Source organism: Hemiscyllium ocellatum, chromosome 6 (assembly GCF_020745735.1).
Source record: "Hemiscyllium ocellatum isolate sHemOce1 chromosome 6, sHemOce1.pat.X.cur, whole genome shotgun sequence".
Lineage (NCBI taxonomy): Eukaryota > Metazoa > Chordata > Chondrichthyes > Orectolobiformes > Hemiscylliidae > Hemiscyllium > Hemiscyllium ocellatum.
Genome location: NC_083406.1, coordinates 91,387,954 through 91,412,676, shown reverse-complemented (window position 1 = coordinate 91,412,676; position 24,723 = coordinate 91,387,954). Strand labels below are relative to the sequence as shown.

The window sequence follows — 24,723 nt, the reverse complement described above, 5'->3', positions numbered from 1 at the left end:
CCAGAACAGAACAGCTAAGAGACAGGCTGTACCAAAATAGATACATGCAGCAAATGGCTGTTAAATGTACACCTGAGTTTTGGTCGCTGTTTTGACAGCAATTCAGATTTAAATTATGCCCAGGACACTAAAACCCAATTAAGTTTGAATTTATTGTATTGACAGCATCTGGCCAATGAAAGGGAACAATTTTGGGAGCATTAAAAAAAAAGGCAGGCATTTTTAAAATTGGTCAGAGCAACTGCCGTAGATCCAGAGAGCTAACTGCCGACCTAATATGAAAAATTTTCGAAGAAATCAGAAGGCACCATCTATCAAAAAGGTACCTTTTACTAGAAAAATACTTGCAGTAAGAAGAAAGATGACAACCCCAGAGAGAGGACAGAAGAGTCAGGCTGAAGGAAGAGAAGAGACAGTGTGGACTTGAGATTAAGTTAATGTCATGTAACATTTAATAATTGTGCTATTGGAGCAGCATTTTTATAGAGTTGGGGTCAGATAGTAAAGTTAGTTAAGGAAAAGGAAGCTTAGATTTGTTAACAGTTTTTGTTTTATGTTAAAGAAATAAAGTTGTTATTTTCCTTTAAACCGTGGAAATTAGGAGTTCTGTTTCACTCACTCACACTTTTAGCAGGTTACAAGGTGAGGAGAGGCAAGCTTTTCTTAGCTGAGGGGTTCGACTTGCACATCATAACAATATGAACAGAGCTGATTGCAGAGGGTGCGCAATTTTTCCAAGGCTTCAGTCAGCTTTTATTTGAAACTAACAATCTTGCTTCTGTATCATACAAGGGTTGAAACAAAATGTAGAAATCAAAAAACTTGCAAATAAATTTTAAATGTCAATTATTGACATCTTTGCAGAAGTAGCCAGCATGGTTTCTATTTCAGTCTTCCACACATTTTCGAAAGGCTCCACTTTCCTTGCTGAAGTGCCACTCTTAGTTTTTGACATTGCTTTTCTTAGAGAGAGACTCCTAGCTTCAAAAGGCTCAAATACTGTGCATTGGTTTACTGTGTGGTTGTTTGTACCTTGTGAAGTTGACAGGTTCTCAGACTTCTGGAATAAATCTGCTCTTCTGCTACTGAAATTTTTCAATGGTTTCTCCCCAAAACTCAGATAATGTTATCTGATCAGCTTTTTCCACATTAAGATCTTGCTTCAATTGTGAGAGATCTTAAAGGATTGCATCAGAAATTCCGATGATAATTCCCTCCTAATTCGTTCCAGTTATTAATGCGCCATATTCACAACTTTTAGGCAATATATCAAGTCCATTCAAATTGTCAACCCGATTGCCTAGAAACTACTTTTTATGGAATTTTACTCTTTTAATAATGATTGAACTACTGTTTTGCTTTTAGGAACCAATGTCATTAAACAGAAAGGTATTTGTTATATTCTTTTACTTTTCGTCTGCAAATAACACGGTCTGCTAATCACCCGACAGATTAAAGCAGTGTTGATGTGGAGTGTGAACCTGAAGCAATTCTATATGTTATGAATTATTTCTTTCATAGAAAATCAATTTATTTCTGTCTGAAGTATCTGTAACCTTGCAAGTGACTGGAAGTGCGATTATTTTCTCTACTTTTCTTAAATATCAGTTGTTCGCTTCAAATTATGGAAACATTTAAAATACCAAAACAAACTCACCTGTATCGTCAGCCAAGTTGGTTTGAGGTTTCAATTCAATTTTTAAATCAAAATTGATCAAGATTTTCCAGCTTAAAAGGAACGGTTTGCAATTATAATTAAACTTTAAACTGCTGATAATGCAGCAGGAAGCAAAAATAAACTAACATTCTCTCTCACAAACACACACTCGTCTGCTCACGTAGCTGTCTCTGTCACTGTTATGATGCAGCGCTACACTGTTCCAATTCTGTTTATTTGCACACACTACTTCACTTAGTGGTGGCAATAGCTTTAAAACGCAGCCCCATTTAAAAAATGCAAAGTTTTAAAACTCTAAAGCATCTCTCAATTTAAAAAAAAACTTAACTTTGTAAACCTACTTGAAAAGTGAAAACATTGTTTTTGAAGTTGAAAATCAAATTGGAGTATCCATATCATTTTCATCGCGTTTTCCGTCATTTTCAACAAATGGACAATTTGCACTTTTTCTACTGCTTTCCCAATTGTATTATGCCTTTTTTCCAAAAAGTACACCAAAAATACCATAGTATTTTCATGCCTTCAAATATTTTTGATCACAATTTAAGTTCACATTTGTTAGAAAACAATTATTTTCAATAAAATTGTCTCTGTCGCCAATAAACTGAACAGTACTCTTGATTTCAAGAATTTCTTCAACACTGGCCTTGATTTGAGACAATTATTCTACAGCTTATAATTATTTTAACAAGAAATTCTTGAAGCTTTCCTTCAGCTTTCAAATCAGAATTTTGCTGTACAGCTATTTTCACCCAAAGGAATTCAACAGGCATATGGAGTCAAATTTCAACTGCCTCTTTCTTGGATTACAAGTTTTAGCTTTTGTACCTTCAATGAGATTATTCCTTTCAAGCTTTTAAACACCATTTCCCAGGCTCTGGTTGATTTAAGCAACAATCTTCTAGCCCAATGAATGACTGAATAAATTATTTTTGCTGTCATATGTATTTTACATAGTGAGAGAAACAAAATACACAGTGAAGAGTTCTTCCACTGTTGCCACAATATGGCGCCATTTTGAACAATTTTAAAAGGAAAAGAGAAACAAAGATATAATTGAGAGACACAATCTGTCCTGAGCCAGCTCATCATCAACATCTATGTCACCATCCCTCCTCTACCACCTTGCTGCCATCCACACCAAATCCAACCAATACTGAACTTGCCACTCTTCAGGCGCTATCATTCACCACTGTGCTGCTTCTCCTTGGCTACCTGCATCAGACCCACCAACGTCACAGTCACACCTCTTGCCACTGGCCCACGTCGATGTCACAGTGATGCCTTTCCGCCACTGCTTCGCCATCACTAGACTCAACCAACAACAAAGCCGCTGGTCCTCAGGCATAATGTCCTGCTACTGGGCCTACCTTGCCGACATCACCTCTGCCGACGTAACAGCCGCTGGTTAGCACTGCTGCCTCACAGCGCCAGAGACCCGGGTTCAATTCCCGACTCAGGCGACAGACTGTGTGAGTTTGCACATTCTCCCCGTGTCTGCGTGGGTTTCCTCCGGGTGCTCCGGTTTCCTCCCACAGTCCAAAGATGTGCAGGTCAGGTGAATTGGCCATGCTAAATTGCCCGTAATGTTAGGTAAGGGGTAAATGTAGGGGTATGGGTGGGTTGCGCTTCGGCAGGTCGGTGTGGACTTGTTGGGCCGAAGGGCCTGTTTCCACACTAAGTAATCTAATCTAACCTAATCCCGCGCTCACCCCAGAAAAAAACTTGCTCATCTGCTACCACTACAAAAAAGGTCCACACTGGGGTCACTTGCCATCGCCACAAGGTCAGTGCTGGGTTTCCTTGTTGCTGCCGATACCTCTTGTCCCGAGCTCGGATGGTAAGTAAAAGAAAAGCTGCTGGAGCCCTACCCCACCACCATCTTTATGTTGGATTGACATTTCAGCTTTTGCAGTTACTGGATGCTTATTTCTTTTAAAAAGCTGCTGGATTCTTGGATGACTCACTCTTCTACAAAAAGGTTTCTTTGTCTCTCTTTGGATTGCTGTCAATTCTGTGCACTGTTAATGATTTCTTAATTCCAGCAATAACATCCATCACTATCATCACAGAGATGTTCTTAGCTGGTTCTGCTTGGATCTTCTGAAGGGTAGATATGCTACATCAAATCCTCCCTATTATGCAAATCTACAGGATTTACTAGTAGTAAAAGAGTGAAGAATTATTCTAAAGCCTTCAGTAGAATAACAGTAGTTTATTAGATTCTAAACAAATAGGTTACATTAGCAAGGCTGGTAAAAGTAATTACATTACTAAGAGACACTTATATGACACATACCAGGCTAACCAAAGATTAAAAACAAAAGTATTAGCAGATCTGGCAGCATTTGAGGAGGGAGGGAGTTAAATGTTTTGAATCCAATTGGACACTTCTTCAGAATTTAAAGATACCTGGTTGTGACAGTAGCAGTAACACTGCACCTTGAGACAAAGACAGAGATAGTCACATGCGTCGAAGCTGGCAGAGCTGTACAAAGGCTTCATGCTCGTCCATTTAGGCCAAATATCTCCGTGACAAGTCTCCAAGCATTATTTCCTTCCTTAAACAAAAAGAGCATAAAACTACACAATACTCCAGATGTGTACTCACTAATGTTCTATACAATTTCTGTTAGGTATTTCCTTCAGTACTCAAATCCCCTTGCGATGACAATCAGTATATCATTTGCCTTCCTGAATAAGAGCTTTCAGTAATGCATGAACACAGACACCCAGGTCACTTTGGACATCAACATTTTCCAACCTCTTACCATTTTAAAGATGTTCCATTGCGGGACCCTTGCAGAAATAGTCGTACCATCTATAACAGCAAGTGAGGTGCCAGATGATTGGAGTGCCTAATGCTGTGCCTTTGTTTTAAGAATGGATGCAAGGGGAAACCGAAAAACTATAAACTTGCAAGTCTGAATTCAGTGTTCAGCAAGTTGTTGGAAGTAATTCTGGAAGATAGGATTTGCTACATTTGAAGAAGTAAAGAATGATTAGGGATAAGCAGCATGGTTTTAATGCAGGGAAAATTGTGTCTCATAAATTTGATTGAGTTTTTTTTTAAACTAAGCAACCAAAAAGATTGAAGCATCAAACTTCTGCATGGTAGACTAATTAGTAAAGTTTGATCACATTGCATTCAGGGTGAGCTTGCCAATTGAGTACAAACTTCATTTAATGGCAGGAAAAAGTGATATGGGTTTTATTTTTCAAACTGGAGGCCTGTGACCAGTAGTGTTCCACAGGGTTCAGTGCTGGGTCCATTTTTGTTTGTCATTTATATAAATGATTTAGATGAGAGCATAAAAGGCATGGTTATTAAGTTTACGAATGACACCAAAATTGGTGGTTTACTTAACAGTGAAGAAGGCTACCTGGAGTACAAGGAGATCTTGATCAATGGAGTCAATGAGCTGAAAAGAGGCAGATAGAGTTTAATTTGGATAAACGTGAGGTATTTAATGTTGATAAAACAAACAAGGTCAGGACCTATATAATTAAAAAGTAGGGCCTTGGGTACTGTTGTACAGAGACAGTTACTGATTCAGGTACATAATTCTTTGAAGTTTGCATCACAGGTAGGGTAGTTAAGGTGGTATTCAGCATGCTTGCCTTCATTGCGCAGAGCACTGAGTGGAGGAGTTGTGACATCATGCTGAGGCTATATAGGATGTTGATGAAGCCTCTTCTGGTGTACTGTGTCCAGATCTGGTTGCCCTGTTACAGGAAAATTATTATTAAACTCAAAGGGGTTCAGAAAGTGTCTTTTTGCTAGTGTGGAGGATTTCAAGATGAGTGGGCATTTTTTTTTAAAAAAAAAGGTCAGAGGAGAAGGACTTAAAAAGTATATGAAGGGCAGTTTTTTTTTTAGAAAGAGTGCTTAATCTGTGGAATGAACTTCCAGAGAAAAAGTGCTGGATGCAGGTAAAGTCACAACATTTATAAAGACATTTAGATAGGTCCATGAATGAGGGACGTTTCAAAGGATAGGGGCCAAACACAGGCAGATAGGACTACTTTAATTTGGGATTATGGTCAGCATGGACCAGTTAGAATAAGGGTCTGTTTCTGCACTGCATGACTCTGTGACATGGTCCATTTCTCCTTGATCTGCAAGTAACATCCTCAAAATGCCAACAAGTTTGTCAAACAATGGCTTCCTTTCATAAATCCACATAGACTCAATCCAAATTTATCATTCTTTGCCAAGTGCTCAATCATCGCATTCTTTATAAAAAGAAAATAGTAACAGATGTTGACTGAAACTCTGCCCTGGAGGCAACAGAAAGATAGCAGATAAAGTTCCGAACGTACTCAGCAGTGTCCTTAGAGTTACAGATTAGTGTTTTAGGTCCGTGACCAGTTTAGAGAAAAAAAAATTCCAAACCCGAACCACCAACTTGGTTTCTGTTCCACCTGCAAAGTATTTCTGTGATTTTCTGCCTATCTTACAACCATTGATTGCTTACCAAATGACAAAGCTGAAAAATAAATCACTAGCAATAAACTATGTCAGGGAAAAACCAAGGACAGCATGGAAACACACATGCACACAGACTGCAGAAACAATCAATCAATTTGCATAATTACAATATGCCCAATAATTTCCCAGAATAGTTAATTTTATGAAGATGCAATTCTGTCTATTTTGTATTCTTCTTCAGTCCAAACCATCAAGCTGCCCATCAGTAACTGCTGTGCCATGTCTCCCCATGTCAATATCGATAACATTGAGGGTCACCAGTAATAACTCAACTGGACAAACTGAATCAAGACCATGACTTAAAGTAAAGTACAGGGCAAAGGCTGGCATTTTACAACATTGATTCATTTCCTTACCTTTTTAAAAGACCATCCACCTCAAGTCTCAAATCACGAGTGTGGTGGAATATTCATCATTTGCCAGGCAAGTGCAGCACCAATAACACAAAACATAACACCATTCAGAACACAACAGTAACCTGATTAACATCTCTAAATTCGAACTCAAAACGATCATCCCATCAGCAAAACTCGGTAGTTACAGTGCTATACATCCATTTACAGGATGCACTGCAACAATTCAGAATCTGTCAATAGCTATTCTCTGTAACATTACCAACAAAATGGAGGAGCAATATACCGTCAGATCACTATTACTTCCATGTTCCTTCAAATGAGCCAAGTCATAGAACTGTAACGTGGACATAATTGAGTGGTTTTAAATCATTACTGGGTCAAAATCCTCGAATTCCTTATCAACTGAGCAACATCACCACTTGCACAACAGCAGTTCAAAAAGTCTACAAAACAACTTCTTACCAACTCAAGAACAGGTGTGAAATGCAACATTGGCAATCTCACCCGCATTCAGGAGAACAAAATTACTTTAAAATGTAATTATCTGTGGCATTACTTGCAGTGTATTAGTGATTACATTTTACAAGTCTGGCTCATATCCCAATGAAAAGGAACTGGCAAATTGTTCTTTGGACATTTTCATATATCATTTGCCATTTAGCATTTTAAATTGAAGCAACAATTCACTTATTTCAACCATGTTGTGATCTCCTGATGATTGATGTCACAAATACATCTGAACCAGTCACGCAAAAATGGAACAAATTAGTCATTTATTTCATATTTTAAAACTTCAACATTATGAACTACATTACAGAAATATTGAACCATCTTGCTGAAAGAGAAATATAGCAAGAGCTCTTTAATTTTAATGAATTAAAACTGCTTTAAAAGTAAAGCATCCAGGTCCTTCAACAGAAAGCTTGTGTTTTCACTATAAAAACATGAAGTTGAAACTAAAAATTATTTTAAAATTTGTCATTTCAAGTTATCAACATCAGATCTTTTGAAATATATTGGTACCCTATTTGCTAAATCACTATCTTACAACAGATAGCACTGTGACAAAATATTATTTCAAACCTAGAATACAATATATATTTTTTAACCTTATGTTGGCTTCCCTGCGAAAAAAAGGGAGACAGATGTTGGAGTTTCTTAATGAGCATAAGTTTGATACACATAAATCTTTCCCAGCATCTTTCTTGTGACGCAAGAAAATACCCAATGTTCATTTATTGTATTCATCTCCAATTACTAAAACCTCAAAATTAATAGTGACTAGAAATAATCATACCTTGCGAAATAAAAAATATCTTCTGAATAGATTGCTCGAATTCACAATGGACTAGATTTTGTGGTCTGTGGAAGCAAATGGCCTGGTCTTAATTTCCTTTGGGAAAGCTCTGCAGAATTTCTCCCCGATCCCAAACTGAATTCCAGATTATTTATTCACATTCCACAATCAACACATGAAACACTTCATTTTAATTTCAAAGAAACCTTGCCAAGGAACCTTAAAAAATTCTGTAGAGACGTTTCATATCTTTGTCCACATATATCCATACATCGTATTTTCAATGAGCTTGTATTTACTAATTTTTTGGAATTGAAACCACTGTATTGACTACATAATATATATTTTGTTCAATGTATCAGTGACTGAGAGAATTTTTAAAACCTATTATCCTCCAAGTTTACCTTGACTTTGTAAACCCTAGCCTTACGATCATACAACATCTTTGACAAAAGGAGGACATAGATTATCTTTCCCTCAATCTTTTCTCCGTCAAAACCTTATTCGGAGTAGTCTCTCTTCATAACCAACATCACAAGTCATGCAGTTTGCTCAGCTCAGAAATCTTTAGAAAGAATATTCCATTTGTAGTTTGGGAAATCAGCACTAGACAGAATAAATCTAAATATAATTGCATCAAAATTTATAAATGAAGATTACAAATCAGTTGTTATAATGATCAACATTTAAGTAAGGTTTACTGAGGAGGACATAACCTAATACCTGTATATTGTCTGCCAAAGTTATGTCCACTTTCCCCAGAGGAAATTTCATGTTGTAATTTCTCCAAATCAGCATTCCATCACTGCTAAAGCACTAATACAGTAATTAATCCATGTCAAGTTACATTCTCTGACAGTAGTGTACGATTCTCTCATTGTTCTCTTTGATAGCTCCATAGCTTGCTACATGACCAACAATATCACACTTTCAACATATGCCTCCATGTTGCAGCCTTGCATGTTCCTATTCCTAAACTTCAACCAACTATAATTAAACCACCAGCAGCAATAGTTAGTGTTCCCATCCACTATATCACCTTCAATATCCATAGATATATCTTAAAACCTCATTATGCACATCACATCAGACACGAGGTCAGCTTCCATTCACAAATGGATCACCAAGCTCAACCACATAACCCAACTCTGTTCCTGCACTGACAAAGTTGCCCGGTTATCTATCTGGCATATAGCAATTTTGTCCAATTACACTCAAGAAGTCAACAGCCATGGTTGAGCCCCATCACAAACTACTTATCTTAGTCATCAACACCATTCCTCCCCGCAATCAGCTTCTCATACCTAAACCAGACTTGACCCGTAAGCTGAAAATGTGTCGCTGGAAAAGAAGCCATAAGCTACTAATCCTACTCTGCCAGGTCCAGGTTCGATTCCAGCCTCTGGTGACTATGTGTGGAGTTTACACATTCTCCCCACGTCTGAGTGGGTTTCCTGCAGGTGCTCCGGTTTCCTCCCACAAGCCAAGAAAGTGTGCAGGTTAGGTGCATTGGCCATGCTAAATTGCTCATAGTGTTCAGTGATGTGCAGGTTAGCTGCATTAATCAAGGGTAAATATAAGATAGCGGAATGAGTCTGGGTGGGTTATTCTTCAGAGGGTCCGTGTGGACTTGTTGGGGTGAAGAGCCTGTTTCCACACTATTAGAATTGCCCATTTTTTGTTCCTCAATTCCTTACTACTAAGAAACAAATTCAGCGAACCACCTCCTATCCTTGTTCTCTGTAAATTTCAATTCATTCATTACTACCCACGGACTAGACACCAAGTTCAACCCACTCAACAACCTTGCTCATACGGACTTTCAGCAGTTTCCAACTCCCCATGCATCAAAATTAAAATGCTCATTCTTGTGCTTATCTTACTTTATGACTGACCCATCTCCATAACCTCTTGCAGCATGTAATCACTATAAAACTGTTCTTCTGACTTATTCTAAGGTTCCACCCTTCAGCCACCTAGCTGCAATGCTCTGGAAGGTTCTGGTATCACAAACTGCTATACTCTCTTCCTTCAAAATTTACCTTAGAATCCATTTAATGTACGCAATATTCCTTTCTTCAACTCAATGTCTATTTTATGACTGACTCAGCAAACTGCCAGGAATTTGATTTTATGCCAAAGGGTAATATCACTACAATTCCTAGGGGTTTTGTTTTGCTTTAATCTTGATTTGTATCAACTAAAACTCATTTCATTGCTTTACAATTTTATATATGCAATTTCACTAATTATGCAATTAATTACATTAAGTTCAGTAATAGTCACTGTTCAATTCTTTGTTCCAAATTTTTTAATTCATTAAGTGTTGTATGATCAGCAGGATCTATTCAGTACGTGTTATTATGATGGCATAGGAAAAATCAAAACAAGAAAATAAAGTGGATTTGTTATTTATTTAAGATAGCAGTCAGTAATTTACAAAATGAAAAAAAGTCAACTAGATACTTACCAGTGAGATCTTTTGCTAAATCTGGGTGGTTCACAAGGCAGTGACTCGCAAATTTTACACATTCAAGACGAATAGGAACATGGATGTCATTGAATCTACAAAGGAAGAATTGCAGTAATAATGGGGAGTACAGAAACTGAATTTACTGATTTGCAAATCTACTTAAAGAGCAACTTCAGTACAACAGGTGATATTTTAAAATCACCCACCGAAAACCAAACTAAAAAAAAACACAAGAATCAATCCTCAGGAGATCCAAAAGAAGTGGCAATGTTTTGGTGGGGCATCCAGTGTGGTCACTGACTAACTAAGGCATTTATCCTGACTTCTGCACTACGTGCATTCGTTTGACTATCCATTTCGTAAACAATTTAACTGGTTAATTAAGTACTGAAAAATCTGCATTTTTACTTCATACTTAAATGTGATTTTGCAAATTTGACTGAAAACACTGGCTAAGTACAGAATACAACTGTTATTTAACTCATTACTTATTAACCCATTATTAAACCCAAATTCATTCAGACTGAGAATAGTTTCCATACTCATTCAAATTTGTCACATGGGCCTCAAAAATATGTATCAAATTATTCCATCAAAACCTTCATTATCCTCATTTAAGGAGAAAAAGTCATTGAAACTAGCAATCTGACAGCAAAACATAAGAATATTAAAAAATAGCAGGATTAGAACATTTGGTCCATCAAGTCTACTCTTTGAAGATCATAGCAGACTTAACCTTAACTCTATTTAACTGCCCGTAGCGTTCCCCGTAACACTACATCTTTGTGGATCTAAAAATGCCTAATTCAAACTCTAATATTCAAAAGATTCCTCCCCCATTATTCTAATTTTGTTCAAAAATTAGAAGTATGTATGCACCGAGCCTTTCCTCCTAATCTAGAGAAACCCCTCACAGGATTTCTTCCAACGTAAGTACAAGCAACCTTAAGGGATGCCAAAACAGTAATCCAGGTGTGCTCGCAATGTCCTATTCAGTCCCAGCTAGACTCGACTACACTTAGAATTCATCCCTTGCAATAAAAGGATTGCATTTCACTTGCTTTTCCAATTATCTCTTGATTGCACATGCTAAATTGATTCTCATTCAGGAACAAGGACACCCAGGTCTCTCTCAGTACTCTACCAACTCTCACCATTTAAATAAGTTTCAGTTTTCCATTTCTGTCAAAATGAACAAAATGCATATTTTGATACTCCACCTAATATTTTGTTCCTCGCTGAACCATTCTTGCAGACTTTCTGTATCCTCCTCACAACTTGTTTGCCTACCTATCTTTATATCCAAGTTATCAACATCGATTTAATCCTACCTCTCTAGTTATAGCTCTATTTATTTGGTTTCCTATGAGTTAACCAATTCTTTATCCATGATCATATCACCCAATTCCAAAAGCTTTTACTTTCACATGGCATCTTATTAAAAGTGTGTTATGAATCCAAATACATCACATACAGTAATGTCTTTTATCCGTTCTACTTGTTACACTACTTTCCTTTCACAAAACCATGTTGACTATGCTCAATTGCAAAATTATTTTCTAAATGTCATGCTGCTACTTCAAAAGGATTCAAGCATTTCCTCAATCATGGGTGTGAAGTGAATCGATTTATATACTTTCCTGTTTTCCAGCTTGCTTCTTTGTTGAATGGAAGTGCAATATTTTTCCAAGACTACAACTAATCAACCAGCGAACGACACTTCTTTTGAGACCCAAGGATGTAAGTCATCAGGTCCACGGGACTGGTCAGCCTTTAGTCTGATTATTCTCCTAATACTTTTGCTTTAGTTATCGCGATTAAATTCCTCCCTCTTGCTTTTCTACTGTTGCGCATTTTATTTGTCTCCAACTATGCTGGCAGAAACAAAAAAAGTTCTTCAAAGGTTTTGCTATTTCCAGGTTGAATTTACCTTGTTTTTTGTGTCCAAGACATACCTTGGAATTTTCCACCTTGTCAGGTCGATACCAGCATTCTAGCTGTACTGGAAGAGCTTAACTGGGGGTGCACCACATCCTGGGGCACAAGTCTTCAGTGCTATTGCCAACATGCTGTCAGGACACATGGCCTTTGTAATATTCAGTGCGTCCAACCATTTCTTGATATCACATGCAGTGAATCAAACTGGCTTAAGACTAGCATCAGCATTACTGTGTACCTCTGCAGAAGACTGAAATGGATCTTCCAATCACTACTCCTGGGTGAAGGTTGTAGCAAAAAAGGCAAGACTGACACATTTATACTGGTGTGCTGGGCACACCCAAGAAGGAGAATGCTCATGTTTGTAGAACTTCCTCCCTCTCCAGTAAGTGGTTTTATTGTACTTCAACATTTATGACTAGATGTGCCAGGATTTCAGAGTTTAGATCTGATCTATTAGCTGTAGAAAATCGCTTAGTTCTATCACCGGCTGCTTATCCAGTTGGAGACGCAAGTAATCCTATGTTGTAGCTTCATCACATTGATATCTCAATTGTAGACATGCCTGGTATTCTTAAGAAAGCAAATCGGTCATGCTGACCTGGTCAGATCTAGATGTGAATTGAGACTCAAATCAATGTGGCTGATTTTTAACTGGCATCTGGGTAATTATAGATGAGCAATAAATAATGGCCCCAGCTAGCAACACTCACATTTAATTAAATGTAGGAGTAGCCCACTCAGCCCCTTGAATGCCTGTTCCACAATTTGACAAGATCACGATCAGATTTTAACCTCAACTCCACATCCCTGCCTTCTTGCAATAACCTTTTAAATTACCCAGCTTATCAAGACTATCCACCCTGCGTTAAAAATATTCACAGACCATCTTATTAGGAAGACGATTCCACAGACTCTCAAACGTCACAGAAGTATTCTCGTTTGTTATTCAAAATTTGTTTTTAAAAACAGTAATCCTGGGTGATTACTCCTTCCACACGAGATAGAATCCTTACCTTATACAGGCAGGACTCAGGACCCTACTCTGATAAATCTCATTGCCCCTTACTTCTCTGAATGCCAGCACAAAAGCTTAGTCTATTCAACCTTGTTTCGTGGACAAGCCATTCATTTCAGGTGTAAAACTGGACAGAAAAATCTCTGAACTGCTGAGATAAATTTACATCCTGCTTTAAATAGTGACACAGCATTGTTACACAACACTCCAGATGTGACCTTATCTATGCACTGCATAATCTCTATTTTAGTCTTTACTGCCAGGAAAATTAATACAAAGACTATTAGCTTTCTTGTTATTATTATTCATGTCTGCACAGTGACTCAGTGGTTAGCACTGCTACCTCTCAGCGCCAAGGACCCAGGTTTGATTCCTGCCTCGGGCGCCTGTCCGTGTAGAGTTTGCACATTTTCCTTGTGCCTGCATGGGTTTCCTCCGGGTGGTCCAGTTTCTTCCCACAATCCAAAGATGTGCACATCAGGTGAATAAGTCATGGTAAATTGCCCATAGTGTTTGGTGCATTAGTCAAGGGTAAATAAAGGGTAGGGGAAAGAGTCTGGATGGGTTATTCTTCAGAGAGTCGGTATGGACTTGTTAGGCCAAATGGCCTGTTACCACGCTGTCAGGAATCTAACCTAATCATTAGCTTATAGTGATACATGCATGATGCCATTCAGATCCCTCTGTATTATCAGTGAGAAATGATTTTGAATCAAAGATGTTGAATCCAGACTGTATGACGCAAGAAGCAACAAAATGAAATGTATTGGTGACAGAGTCATGTACTAATCCACTGAAGTAGCTATATTGGACATAACAGAAGTCAAAAAACAATGACAGCATGTAAAAAAGGAACAATAAATTATGAGTGACCTTAGTCTTCTAAAGTGAAAGTCATAGATTGAGAAAATTGAGAAAGGGAGCAACGAAGGAGAATTTAGAAACAGGATTCAGGACACAGTCTCCTAGAATGACAGATTGTGGATCGAAATCAGGGGTCAGGCTATTCTGGATCTGGTAATGCACAATGAGGAAGGTTTAAACAATCAGAGTAAAAGGTTCCCTCAGGAACCTTAACTATGACATGCCTGAATTTGGCATTTCATTTGAAAAGGGAGAAATGAAAAATATTTGTGGGAAAAGAACTGTGGGGTTAGTATAAAAGGAATGGAGTTATATAACACAGAAGGCAGCCAAAGTCTGCACCGACCCTTAGATTCACCTAGACTCATCACACTTTTCAGCACCTGGCCCCTAACCTGAATGGTTATTTGTGACAATAATCTTTAACAAGGTTATTCTGTCTTCTTTTTCCCCCCCCCAACAGGGATCATAAAGGCAGAGGTTCCAACATATCTGGGAGTATCTACTTGAGAAAACCTTTTTTAAAAAACTTCAATAAAACATTAGTTTGATTTAGCAAGCTGTTTTGTTTGCAGCTGCTGGTCAAGTTTAAGTTGTGAACCCAGAGAAGCTCCTGGGGACCCGAACAAGCAGTTCCACATTGATCCCCCCTCTCTGACATCTCTCCTGTAAGAACCTGTGTTTGAATTTACCTTTTTTGCCAAAGGGGTGTTTATGGGATGGTGGCTGAGTTGATATGATGGCGAAACAAATGCAGTGGCTGGTGATTGTGTGGGTTTTATTGATCTCAGCAAAACTTGCAGATAGATCTTGAGGTATTTTCATCTCTTGAAGGTGGTATCAAGGGCATATGAGGAGGTGAAGAAAGCAGTTTTCAGTGTATACGAGCTTATGCCAGAAGCCGACAGACAACATTTCAGAAATCCGAGGGGGGGATTTCGGTCAAACATACACTGAGTTTCAAAGGATCAAATGAAGTCATTTTGATAGGTAGATAAAGGGCATTAAAGACAGAGCCAATCTATGACACTCTTAGGGAGACGATTTTGGAGAAGTTCAAAAATTCACCTCCTGAAGTAGCGAGAACTCATATGGAAGAGCAGAGAGAGTTAAAACAGCAAGATTAACAGCTGAAATCGCTAATGATTGTGAGTTGATTGATAAATCAAAACTTGGCTTCAAACATCAATTTCAAATCAATGAAAGATAGAAATTGGGGAAAAGAGAAATCCTCATGTGATAAGGGAATGGTAGCTCTCAGTGAAGGTCAGAAGGATAACTTACCACAAGGTAAAAAGGAAAACCTTAAAAAAGGGGGAAAAAAAAAGTTAAGCTTTGCTGTTTTCACTACAGTAAAGTAGGCCACATGAAATCAATGTTGGTGGGTTAGAAAAGCACTGGAAAGACAGAAGACGACAGGATAAGCCAGTGAATTTTGCTCGAGTGGTGCTAGAAATGGGGAAAAGTGTTGTTTTTGCAGATATAGAAAAAGCATACAGAAAAGAAGTACAGCAAGAGAACTGTTAACTCTGCAAGTATTTAGGGAAGAGTATCTCTACATTTCATTGTATAATTGTGGTTAATTAAATACTAACTTTGGTGTGTAATTATTATAGCAAATAAGTTCTCTTTAAAAGTTAAGTTTTCAGCAAAAAGCAAAGATAACCGAAATGCTTGGGCTATATAAAATGATACAAGTTAATGAAATGACCGAGGATGGAATGTACCAGCAGAATTGATACGAAACGTTAAACCAGATCTTGATGTACTGTCGACAAAATAATGTGTGTGTCAGCACTTACAGAGAGGAAGGTTGCCAACCTGGGGAGGAGTAATAAGGGTGGAGCGCATCTGGGCAGTGGTATGACACAGAGAGATTGGGTAATTAGGAGCCTGGAGAGGTGACCTCACTCAGCTCAAAGAGTATAACTGTACACTAACCCGAGTTCTAATTTGCTCAACTGCTTCTGCATTTGATGCCCTTTCTTGCAAGGTCGAAGAATAAATTGTCTTGTTTCCAGTTTTGGTGATCTCATCTAAATTTTATTAAACTGGTTTCTAACAGTGGTAATGGAAAGCAGTGGAGGCTAAAAAAGCTGCACCAGAATGTACAACCTGGTCAGAGATTGGTTAAGGAGGAAATGCAAGATCTTCTTAAACCACACACGTGTGAAGGTCAGTTTACTCACACAGGGCAGGAACAGCAGGTAAAGAGATTACAATATTAAAAGATACAAGATCCTCTCAATCTGTGAATGCGGCTGTGAAATGGATACCTGCTGTTTGGTTGCTGTTTTGACAACAATTCAAAGTAAACCAATCAAATCAGTTTAAGTTATGGCCCAGGATATTAAAACTCAATAGAGTTTGAAATTGTTTTGTCAACAGCAAACCAAAGAGACATTCCAATATTGGGGGTATAAGAATGCAGACATTTTGAAAATTGGTCAAAGAGCAACTGCTGCAGAGCCAGAGAACTAATTGCTAATATAACACCTAGCTCACAAAGAAATTAGAAAACACTATCAAAAACAAAAAGTACCTTTGCACATGAAACATACTTGCAGTGAAAAGAAAGAAGCGAACCCAGGGAGATCATCAGCCGGAAGAGTGAAGACACAGAAGATGACAGAGACTGTGGTTTTGAAATTAAGTTGATGTAATTTTAATAAATGTCTTTTGGAACAGCATATTGTTACAGAGTTGGAGGCAAATAGTAAGCAGTTAAAAGAAAAGGGGGGGCTTAGATTTGGGAATAATTTTTTGTTGACCATTCACTTTTATAGTTATAAATTGATGTTATTTTCTTTAAAGAGTGGGATTTGGAAGTTCTGTGTCACTTATACTTTAACAGATTATGAGATGAGGCGAGCTTTTCTGTGTGTTTGGCTCAATTAATAGAGGGATTCCCCTCTGTCATAACAATGGTAATGAGGTCATACCAGTTGAAACAGAAAAGATCGAAGAGTACAGATAAGAAAGTTGAAGCAGAATTAGCAGAGGCCCTATTTGATCAGATGATGGAGACAAAACAGGAGTATATTATGACAAGCAAAAATCTTTAGCTCAGAGGGATTCAAGAAGGTGGCAGTCTGAAGAGTCTACTGTATTGGGCTCTATGACATACCCCAGGCAAGGTGGGCTCCAATCATTCCCTCCACCACCGAGAAAAGTTTGTAGCATTAAGTAGGTAGAGCACCTAGAGCTCCTTTAAATTAGGATTTGGAAGATATGGAGCCGAAATGAAGGCATCTAAAAGGAAAGGGAGCAAGGGGGGTGCAACAGGATAGGGCATTCCCATATTATGTATGGCACACCCGCAGCCATTTCCTCGACTCCCATAGCGACACCCTTAGGTTCAGTGGAGCAACAGAATTTAATAACAGTTTGCAAAACTCCATGAAAAAGTCTAGGGAGAGCTGGAGCTGATTACTGCCATTGACAAAGCATAAGCAAGAGATTCAGGCTGTGAATCAGCGAGTGGAAGGGGTGGAGCAGAGGACCGCATCCTCGGAGCCCGCAACGGAGAGCTAAGAAGGGCAAGTACGAACGTTGGAAAGCCAGGTTCAGGCCCTCGGGCTTATTGGCATGGTATCGCTTTGGTATAAAATCCAGTATTTTTTGTATTATCTGTTTGGTGGTTGTTCGCTATTCTACTGTTCTGTTTTGCTGGGTGAAGGGCGGTTACTCGTTTGACGTAAAAGATGTTTGGGATTGAGATGGCAAGAGGAGAGGTGGGCATCCATTGCTAACTTGTAGGAGTGTAAATAATATGTTTCTTTTTCATTGCCTGGGTTTGGGCACTGCTTTAGCTGGAAGGTATTAGGACGGCTGGGAGATTGGGATTATTTAGATTTCATTAATTCTGATTTTTTTCTCCTCTCGTCACACATTGAACAGGCTTTTTCCTCTCCGGGGACTTCGGGCTGTAGTGTACAGTTTTGGCTAGCAATCTATTCAGGTGGTGCACCTGGAATATGAAAGGGAGCCATTCCCCCATTAAAAAGGAAAACAAAAGTGCTCTCAAATCTTAGGAAAAGTTTGTCATTGTGCTTTTGCAAGAGATACATTTGACTGATGGGGAACATCTGAAGTTACAGCACAGGAATACTGTAGGGTATTCTTTTCCATCTTCAACTCCAAAAGCAGCAGAGTGGCCGTACTGGTACAAAATTTTCCATTTCAGGTGACAGATCAAATCAAGGATGGGTATGGACGGTCAGTCATTCTCAAGGCATTGATACATGGAGAAGAATATGGTATCCTGAACGTTTACTGACCCTGGCGCATCCTCAAACTTTTTGTTGATGCAATCTCTAAATGAATGGCTCTTGGGGTGCGCCGTACAATTATAGAAGGAGACTTTAACTATCTCAGGGATCCTGGCGTGAACAGGATGCCAAGAGGGCTGTCATGTACAACTCGGCATTCTAGACAGTTAGTGGACTTGTGTGAGGAGTTGGAGCTAGATGATGTCTGGAGGGACTTTAACTTTTACTCCAATCTGCATAAGTGCCACACAAGAATTGATATGTTCTTTGTTCTAGGTAAAAATAATGACTGCAGATGTTGGAAACCAGATTCTGGATCAGTGCTGGAAGAGCACAGCAGTTCAGGCAGCATCCAACAAGCAGCGAAATCGATGTTTCGAGCCATGTTGCCTGAACTGCTGTGCTCTTCCAGCACCACTGATCCCGGATCCATGTTCTTTGTTCTGTTGGTTTGTTTGGATTTGGTGTTAGCCTGCAGGAGCATAGCTATTTCAGACCATGCCAGCAGTATATTTAGAAGTTCAGACCAAAGGTAGTGGGGACTAGGCACGCGACACAGGTGCACAGATCAGTTTCTGTTGAAGGATGATAACTTGGTACAGCAATCGGAATATGGCCAGTAACCCTTCAGTGCTCCGGGAGACCACCAAAACATTCTTAACGGGTATAATGAGAAGGAGGCAGAGAGGAGAGCAGCAGCGGATGCTTGAGGCCTGGCTGAAGGCAGCTAAATCAGCATATTATACCAGACCAGTGGTCAAATTGCAACGGCTCTCGGGGCTGCTCTGGACTCAGCACTCACTAATGGCAAGGAGAGGAGTCTCCTTTGCAAAGCAAAGACTGTTTGAATATGGGGATAAACCAGGTAGCTACCTAGCTTACCTGGCTCGGAAGAAAAGTGCTCCACAGGCCATTTTGTTTAATCAGGGAGCGAACTGGCAATGTCACTCATGAATGGAGGAAGATCGTGCCAGATTCTGGGAGTTCGATGCAGAGTTATACTGGTTGGAGGGCTGTGTGGAGAAGCGAGAATGGAATTCTTTTTGAAAGCTTCGACTGCCCTGGTATCAACACAGGTCAGGTCTCCCTTTTAAAAGCACCTGTGACAGTGCAGGAGGTGCAAGAGGTGGTAGGGCAGCTTCAAGGTTGTAAGGCACCCGGCCCAAACAGATTCCTAAGTTAATTTTACAAGGAGTTTAAACACGTTAGTTCAACTACTGTTGGAGATGTACAGTCAGTCAGTCATATAGCCTAGACTGTCTTCCGCCCTCTCACAGGAAGGCCAACATCTCCCTTAAAAGGGACGGAAAGACCCCAAGGATTGCACATTGTATAGACCAATTTCACTGTTGAATGTGGATTTTAAAATTCTATCAAAGGTCGTGGCTCTGAGACTGGAGAAGGCGCTGCCCATTATCATGAAAGAGGACCAGACGCGTTTTATCAAGGGCCACAGCTCCTTCAACAATAGAGTGTTGAAGAGAGTTCAAATATGTCAGCAGACAAGGATTCCAGGTTTGGTGGTCTCCCTGGATGCAGAAAAGGCTTTTGATCGGGTGGAATGGTCCCATCTCTTTGCTTTTCTAGATTGTTTTAGTTTAGGAGGGGCCTTTGCCAGGTGGGTGACAATGTTATGTTATATAAAGACCCCAAGGCATTAAGTCATGCAATTATGGTATGGGGAGGGGCAGCCGACAGGAACGTCCCCTGTCACTGCTACTGTTTACCTTGGTATTTGAACCACTGATGGAGGCTGTCCGAAAAGACCCTGAAATAACAGCACCAAAGATGGGAGTTGGGAAACACAAAATCACTATGCAGACGACATGCTTTTGTTTTTAACCTAACCCCAAAAAGTCCAAACCCTGTCTAATATAAAAAAACAAGTTATTCAGCAGCTTTAGGGATACAAAATAAATTTTACAAAATCTAAAGTCTTGCCCATGGTAGTGGGGAGGGGAACTGGTGGAGATATCGAAGCTGAAGACAGAATGGAGGTTCCTTTTAGATGGTCACAGTAAAGTTCTCTCTCCCTCGGAATTTTTATTACCCCTCACTTCCGGCAACTGTATGGAGCTAACTTTACACAGCTGTTCGAAAGGATAAAGCAGAACCTGCTGCGATGGGAGGGACTACCCAGATCATGGCTAGGCCGTGGAGACTTGATTGAACCAAATGTTCTTACTCGGTTGTTATATCCTACGAGGATGCTCCCATTGTTATTACTCAAATCAAGTCCTGTGGAGATTTGGGAGATGGCTTGGATCATTTATTTGGTGCTGTTTCCGCATTTTAATTAAATTTACCAAGTGGCAACTCCCACAGAATATGCGTGGGTGCATCTCCCAGATCTGGAGGTATCAAATAGGCACCCTGTTGTCATATTAGGCTAATGAGTGCACAGTAACTCAAAGTCAATATGACTTGATGTACAGGCCTTGCAGGCAAACCATCACCTCAAACTTATTGTTCATGGATAAGAGGAGGTCAGTGGTTGAGCACTGTGAAAGTCCAATTATCATAAATAGAGTAAAAGCATGGACGATAATGCAGCAGGGTGAAGGCAATTTGCTTAAAATTTTGCCATTCACCAGTGAGTGGGAGCCCTAGGATTTAGGCTGGGGTCAATGGACATTGACTTCAGAACATGGGAGGGTAAAGGAATCTCCTAGTTGGGAGATTTATTCAAGGGAGAGGTATTGATGTCTTTTGGTCAATTAGGTCAGAAATACGGAATCCCTAATCCTTTTCTGATATTTCCAGGTTAGGAATTTAGATACAGAAAACCATGCTCATGACCCAGCTCTACAAGTCAGATGTAGAACAAAGAGTGTTCCAATGTGGGTGTGCTCTCTGTAGGTACCATATACCATCTGCAGAGAAGGAACGTCTTGGGGAATTAAAGAGACTCCATGAGACTTGGAATCAGGAGTTGGGGGAAGAAATCTCATCTCTCTCGCGGCAGGATATATGGGGAAAAATGTAAAGAAATCTGCAACATGCAATAAGGCACGAGTGATGCAATTGAAGATCCTCCACAAAGCCCATATGGTGCCAGAGACGTTAGCAAAGTTCAAGAAAGGATCTTCCCCGAAATGTCCCAAAGTAAAACCAATATTGGCACCCTTACGCATTGCTTTTGGTCCTGTTACAAGATCTGCGGATACTGGGAGGCTATAGTGAATGAGCTGGAGAGGATCCTGGGAATGCAAGTTAGAGAGGATCCAGCATCTCCCCTTTTGGGATTACCAAATCTTCCCTCTCTGGGTGAACACAGGAAGAAGTTATTCAACATTTTTGCGCATTATGCGAGAAAGAACTTCCTAATGAATTGGATATCAAAAGCCTTCAAGTCTTACAGGGTGGCACAGATTTGTGATTGAAGGCATTCCTCAAAATTACCTGACAAGTATAGTGCACCATGGAACGGAGCAATTTTATAAGACATGGAGGCCCTTTCTAAATTACATAGACATGGATCTGTCTGCGGTACGGATTAGGGCCTTTATACAGCCATGAGGGCCGTACATGGCAGTCTGTGGACACTGGGGAGGGAGGCCTAGTAAATATGGGTATAACCACTGCTGCAACCGGAGCCTCGAGGGACGTGCGGCAAGTGGAGTGATGTAATATAGTACGATGTAGTGTAATTTAATTTGTGGATTGTAATCTAATTTAGCCTTATTTTATTTCAGTTTGTGCTAATTTGGTTTAAGTAAATATGAGATGACTGTATCTTAAAGAATAGTAGACAGTTTATTGTCAATGTTACTGTAATAATGAAATAGTACAATAGTATTTCTAGTATTTAGAAATTATTTAGTATTTGAAATAGTACAATAGTATTTTCTGTACTTTTATAACGTCCTCTTGATTTTTTGTGTGAAAGTGAAATTTTTTTTCAGTAAATATATACATAAAAAAATCTTTAGCTCTGACAAATTAACTGAGTTACAGCAGAAAGATGAAAATTTGAAGCAATTGTCTCAAAACGCATACACAGAAAATGTATCCCAGTGTGACACTACCTTCAAAATGAGGTCTCCATTCCTCGTTAAGACCATCACATATTCAGGCAGATGAGAAAAGAGCAGAAGTTCATCGCGCCGTATTGCTAGTGGGTCATAGAAAAGGTGGTGTTGCAGGTAGCTCATGAACTACCAGTAGGAGGTCATTTAGGGGTAAGAAAAACTCAAGCTAAAATACAAAAACATTTTTACTGGCCTGGACTGCACAAGGATGTAGCTGAATTTTGCCAGAGTTACCTCACATGTCAGGTAACTGGAAAACCATAGGCTGGAAAAAAACCGTCACATTTATTATCTATTTCTGCATTTGGGGAACCTTTTGCAAGAATCTTAATTGATCACATAGAATCCCTACCTAAAACAAAATAAAAGTGGGAATCAGTATTTGTTAACTGTAATGGGCATGCCCACTAGATCTCCAGAGGCCATTTCATTACAAAATATCACAGCTAAAAGGATCGTAGAGGCGTTACTCAAGTTTTTCACTAGACATGGACTATCCACAGAGATACAATCAGAACAAATGGTTAAACTTCAAATCAACATTATTCAAGGAAGTTATGGACAACTTAGGAATAAAACAAGTCAAGTCTACTGCGTACCATCCAGAATCACAGCGAAAGCTAGAAAGGTGGCATCAGACATGAAAGATGATTCTGAGGGCTTATAGTCAAGACTATCCAGATGATTGGGAAGAGACAATTCAGTTTGTGCTTGTTGCCATCAGAGATGCACCAAATGAATCAAACAAATTCAGTCTATTTGGATTAGCTTTTGGGTATAAAGAGAGAGGACTGCTAAAACTGATTAAGTAGACATTATTCATAATTCAGAGACCACATATTTGGACTATATGTCAAATTGTAGGGAACGGTTAAATAGAGTAGGGGAGTTGGCTAGACATTTGAAAATGTCACAGCATGCAATGAAACAAGAAACAGACAAAAAAAAAATCAAAAACTCGCAATTTTGCTGTTGGAGAAATGGTGTTAGTGTTATTTCCAGTGGTAGGTGAACCATTAAAAGCAAGATTTAATGGACCTTATCAAGCCATAAGAAAATTGAGTGAGGTGAACTATTTGATAAGAAAATGAAATTCAGACAGAATGAAATCTCAGGGTACGTCATGCAAATATGCTCAAAAGGTACTTTGACAGGAAAGGAAAGCAAAAGGAGACTGTGTTATTGGTCACATCACAGAGTGAAGGACAAAGTTCAGAAGATTCTGAATGGACATTCCTCAAATTAAATTGAATAAATGAGAAGATCGTTAAAAACTGGGATAAATTAATTAGTGTCTTACCTTCCAGAGGAAAACTAAAAGGACCTGAAAGAGTTATTACTATCATTCGGGGAGATTTGTGGGAATAAACTGGGAAATACTAATCTAATTATGTATGATATAGATATAGGAAATGCTGTTCCAATTAAGCAACATCCTTATAGGCATAACCTTCTAAATTTGGCAGAGGTTCAAAAAAAAAGGTGAATGCATCCAGATCGACATTTTCAAAGCAAGGTGGAGTGACTGGAGTCATGGTGCCAAAACAAGATGGTACCCAAAGGTTGTGTGGATTATAGCAAAGTCAAAGCAGTTATACAGACTGACGTATATTCAATTCCAAATTTAAAAGACTGTTGAAAAAATGGGACAAGCAACTTTTTTTCTAAGTTGGACTTGCTCAGAGGATACTGGCAGGTACCGTTGTCTGAACGAGTGAAGACACGGAATGGACTAATCAATTTAAAGTCATACATTTTGGTATGAAAATCGTGCCAGCCACATTTTAAGTTAATAGATTTATGTTATTGCCTTTGGAAGGCAGGCTTGGTGACCAAGCTGGCCAGAAGTGAATTTGCCAAAGCTTGAGACACCATCCTGGGCCATGTTACTGGACATGGACGAATGACCCCACAGGATGCAAAAACAAAAGGCGACTGTGGAGTTGTGATGAAGCTGCTCCTTTAACAAGATGATTCTGTCCTTGTCTCCCCCCCCCCAAGTGGGGGGACGTAAAGGCAGGAGGTTGCAATATGTCTGGAAGTAGCTACTTTGGAAAGCTTTTTTTAAAAAAGTTTTTTAAAAAGTTTTTAAAAAAGCACTTGTACAATGAAAGGGGAGTGGCTAGTTCACCCAGTTCAGCGTTTGGTTTGGTTTAGCAAGCTGTTTGCTTGCAGCTGCTGGTCAAGTTTTAGCTGGGAGCCCAAAGAGGCTGCTGGAGACTCAAAGAAGCAGTTCGACACGGATTCGCTGTCTCACTCCTGTAAAAACTGGTGTTTGATTTTACCTTTTTTGCCAAAGGGGTAT

At 39.2% G+C, this 24,723-nt stretch overlaps 1 protein-coding gene across 1 annotated transcript in view; it reads right to left on the bottom strand.

Annotated features, from left to right (window-relative positions):
* The window catches only part of pds5b (PDS5 cohesin associated factor B), a 237,068-nt gene that overhangs the window by 136,425 nt on the left and 75,920 nt on the right, over nucleotides 1-24,723 (bottom strand). The window contains exon 10 of the mRNA XM_060826137.1: nucleotides 10,294-10,388. Within this exon, the coding sequence (XP_060682120.1) occupies nucleotides 10,294-10,388 (95 nt within the window). The remainder of the gene's footprint in view (nucleotides 1-10,293; nucleotides 10,389-24,723) is intronic.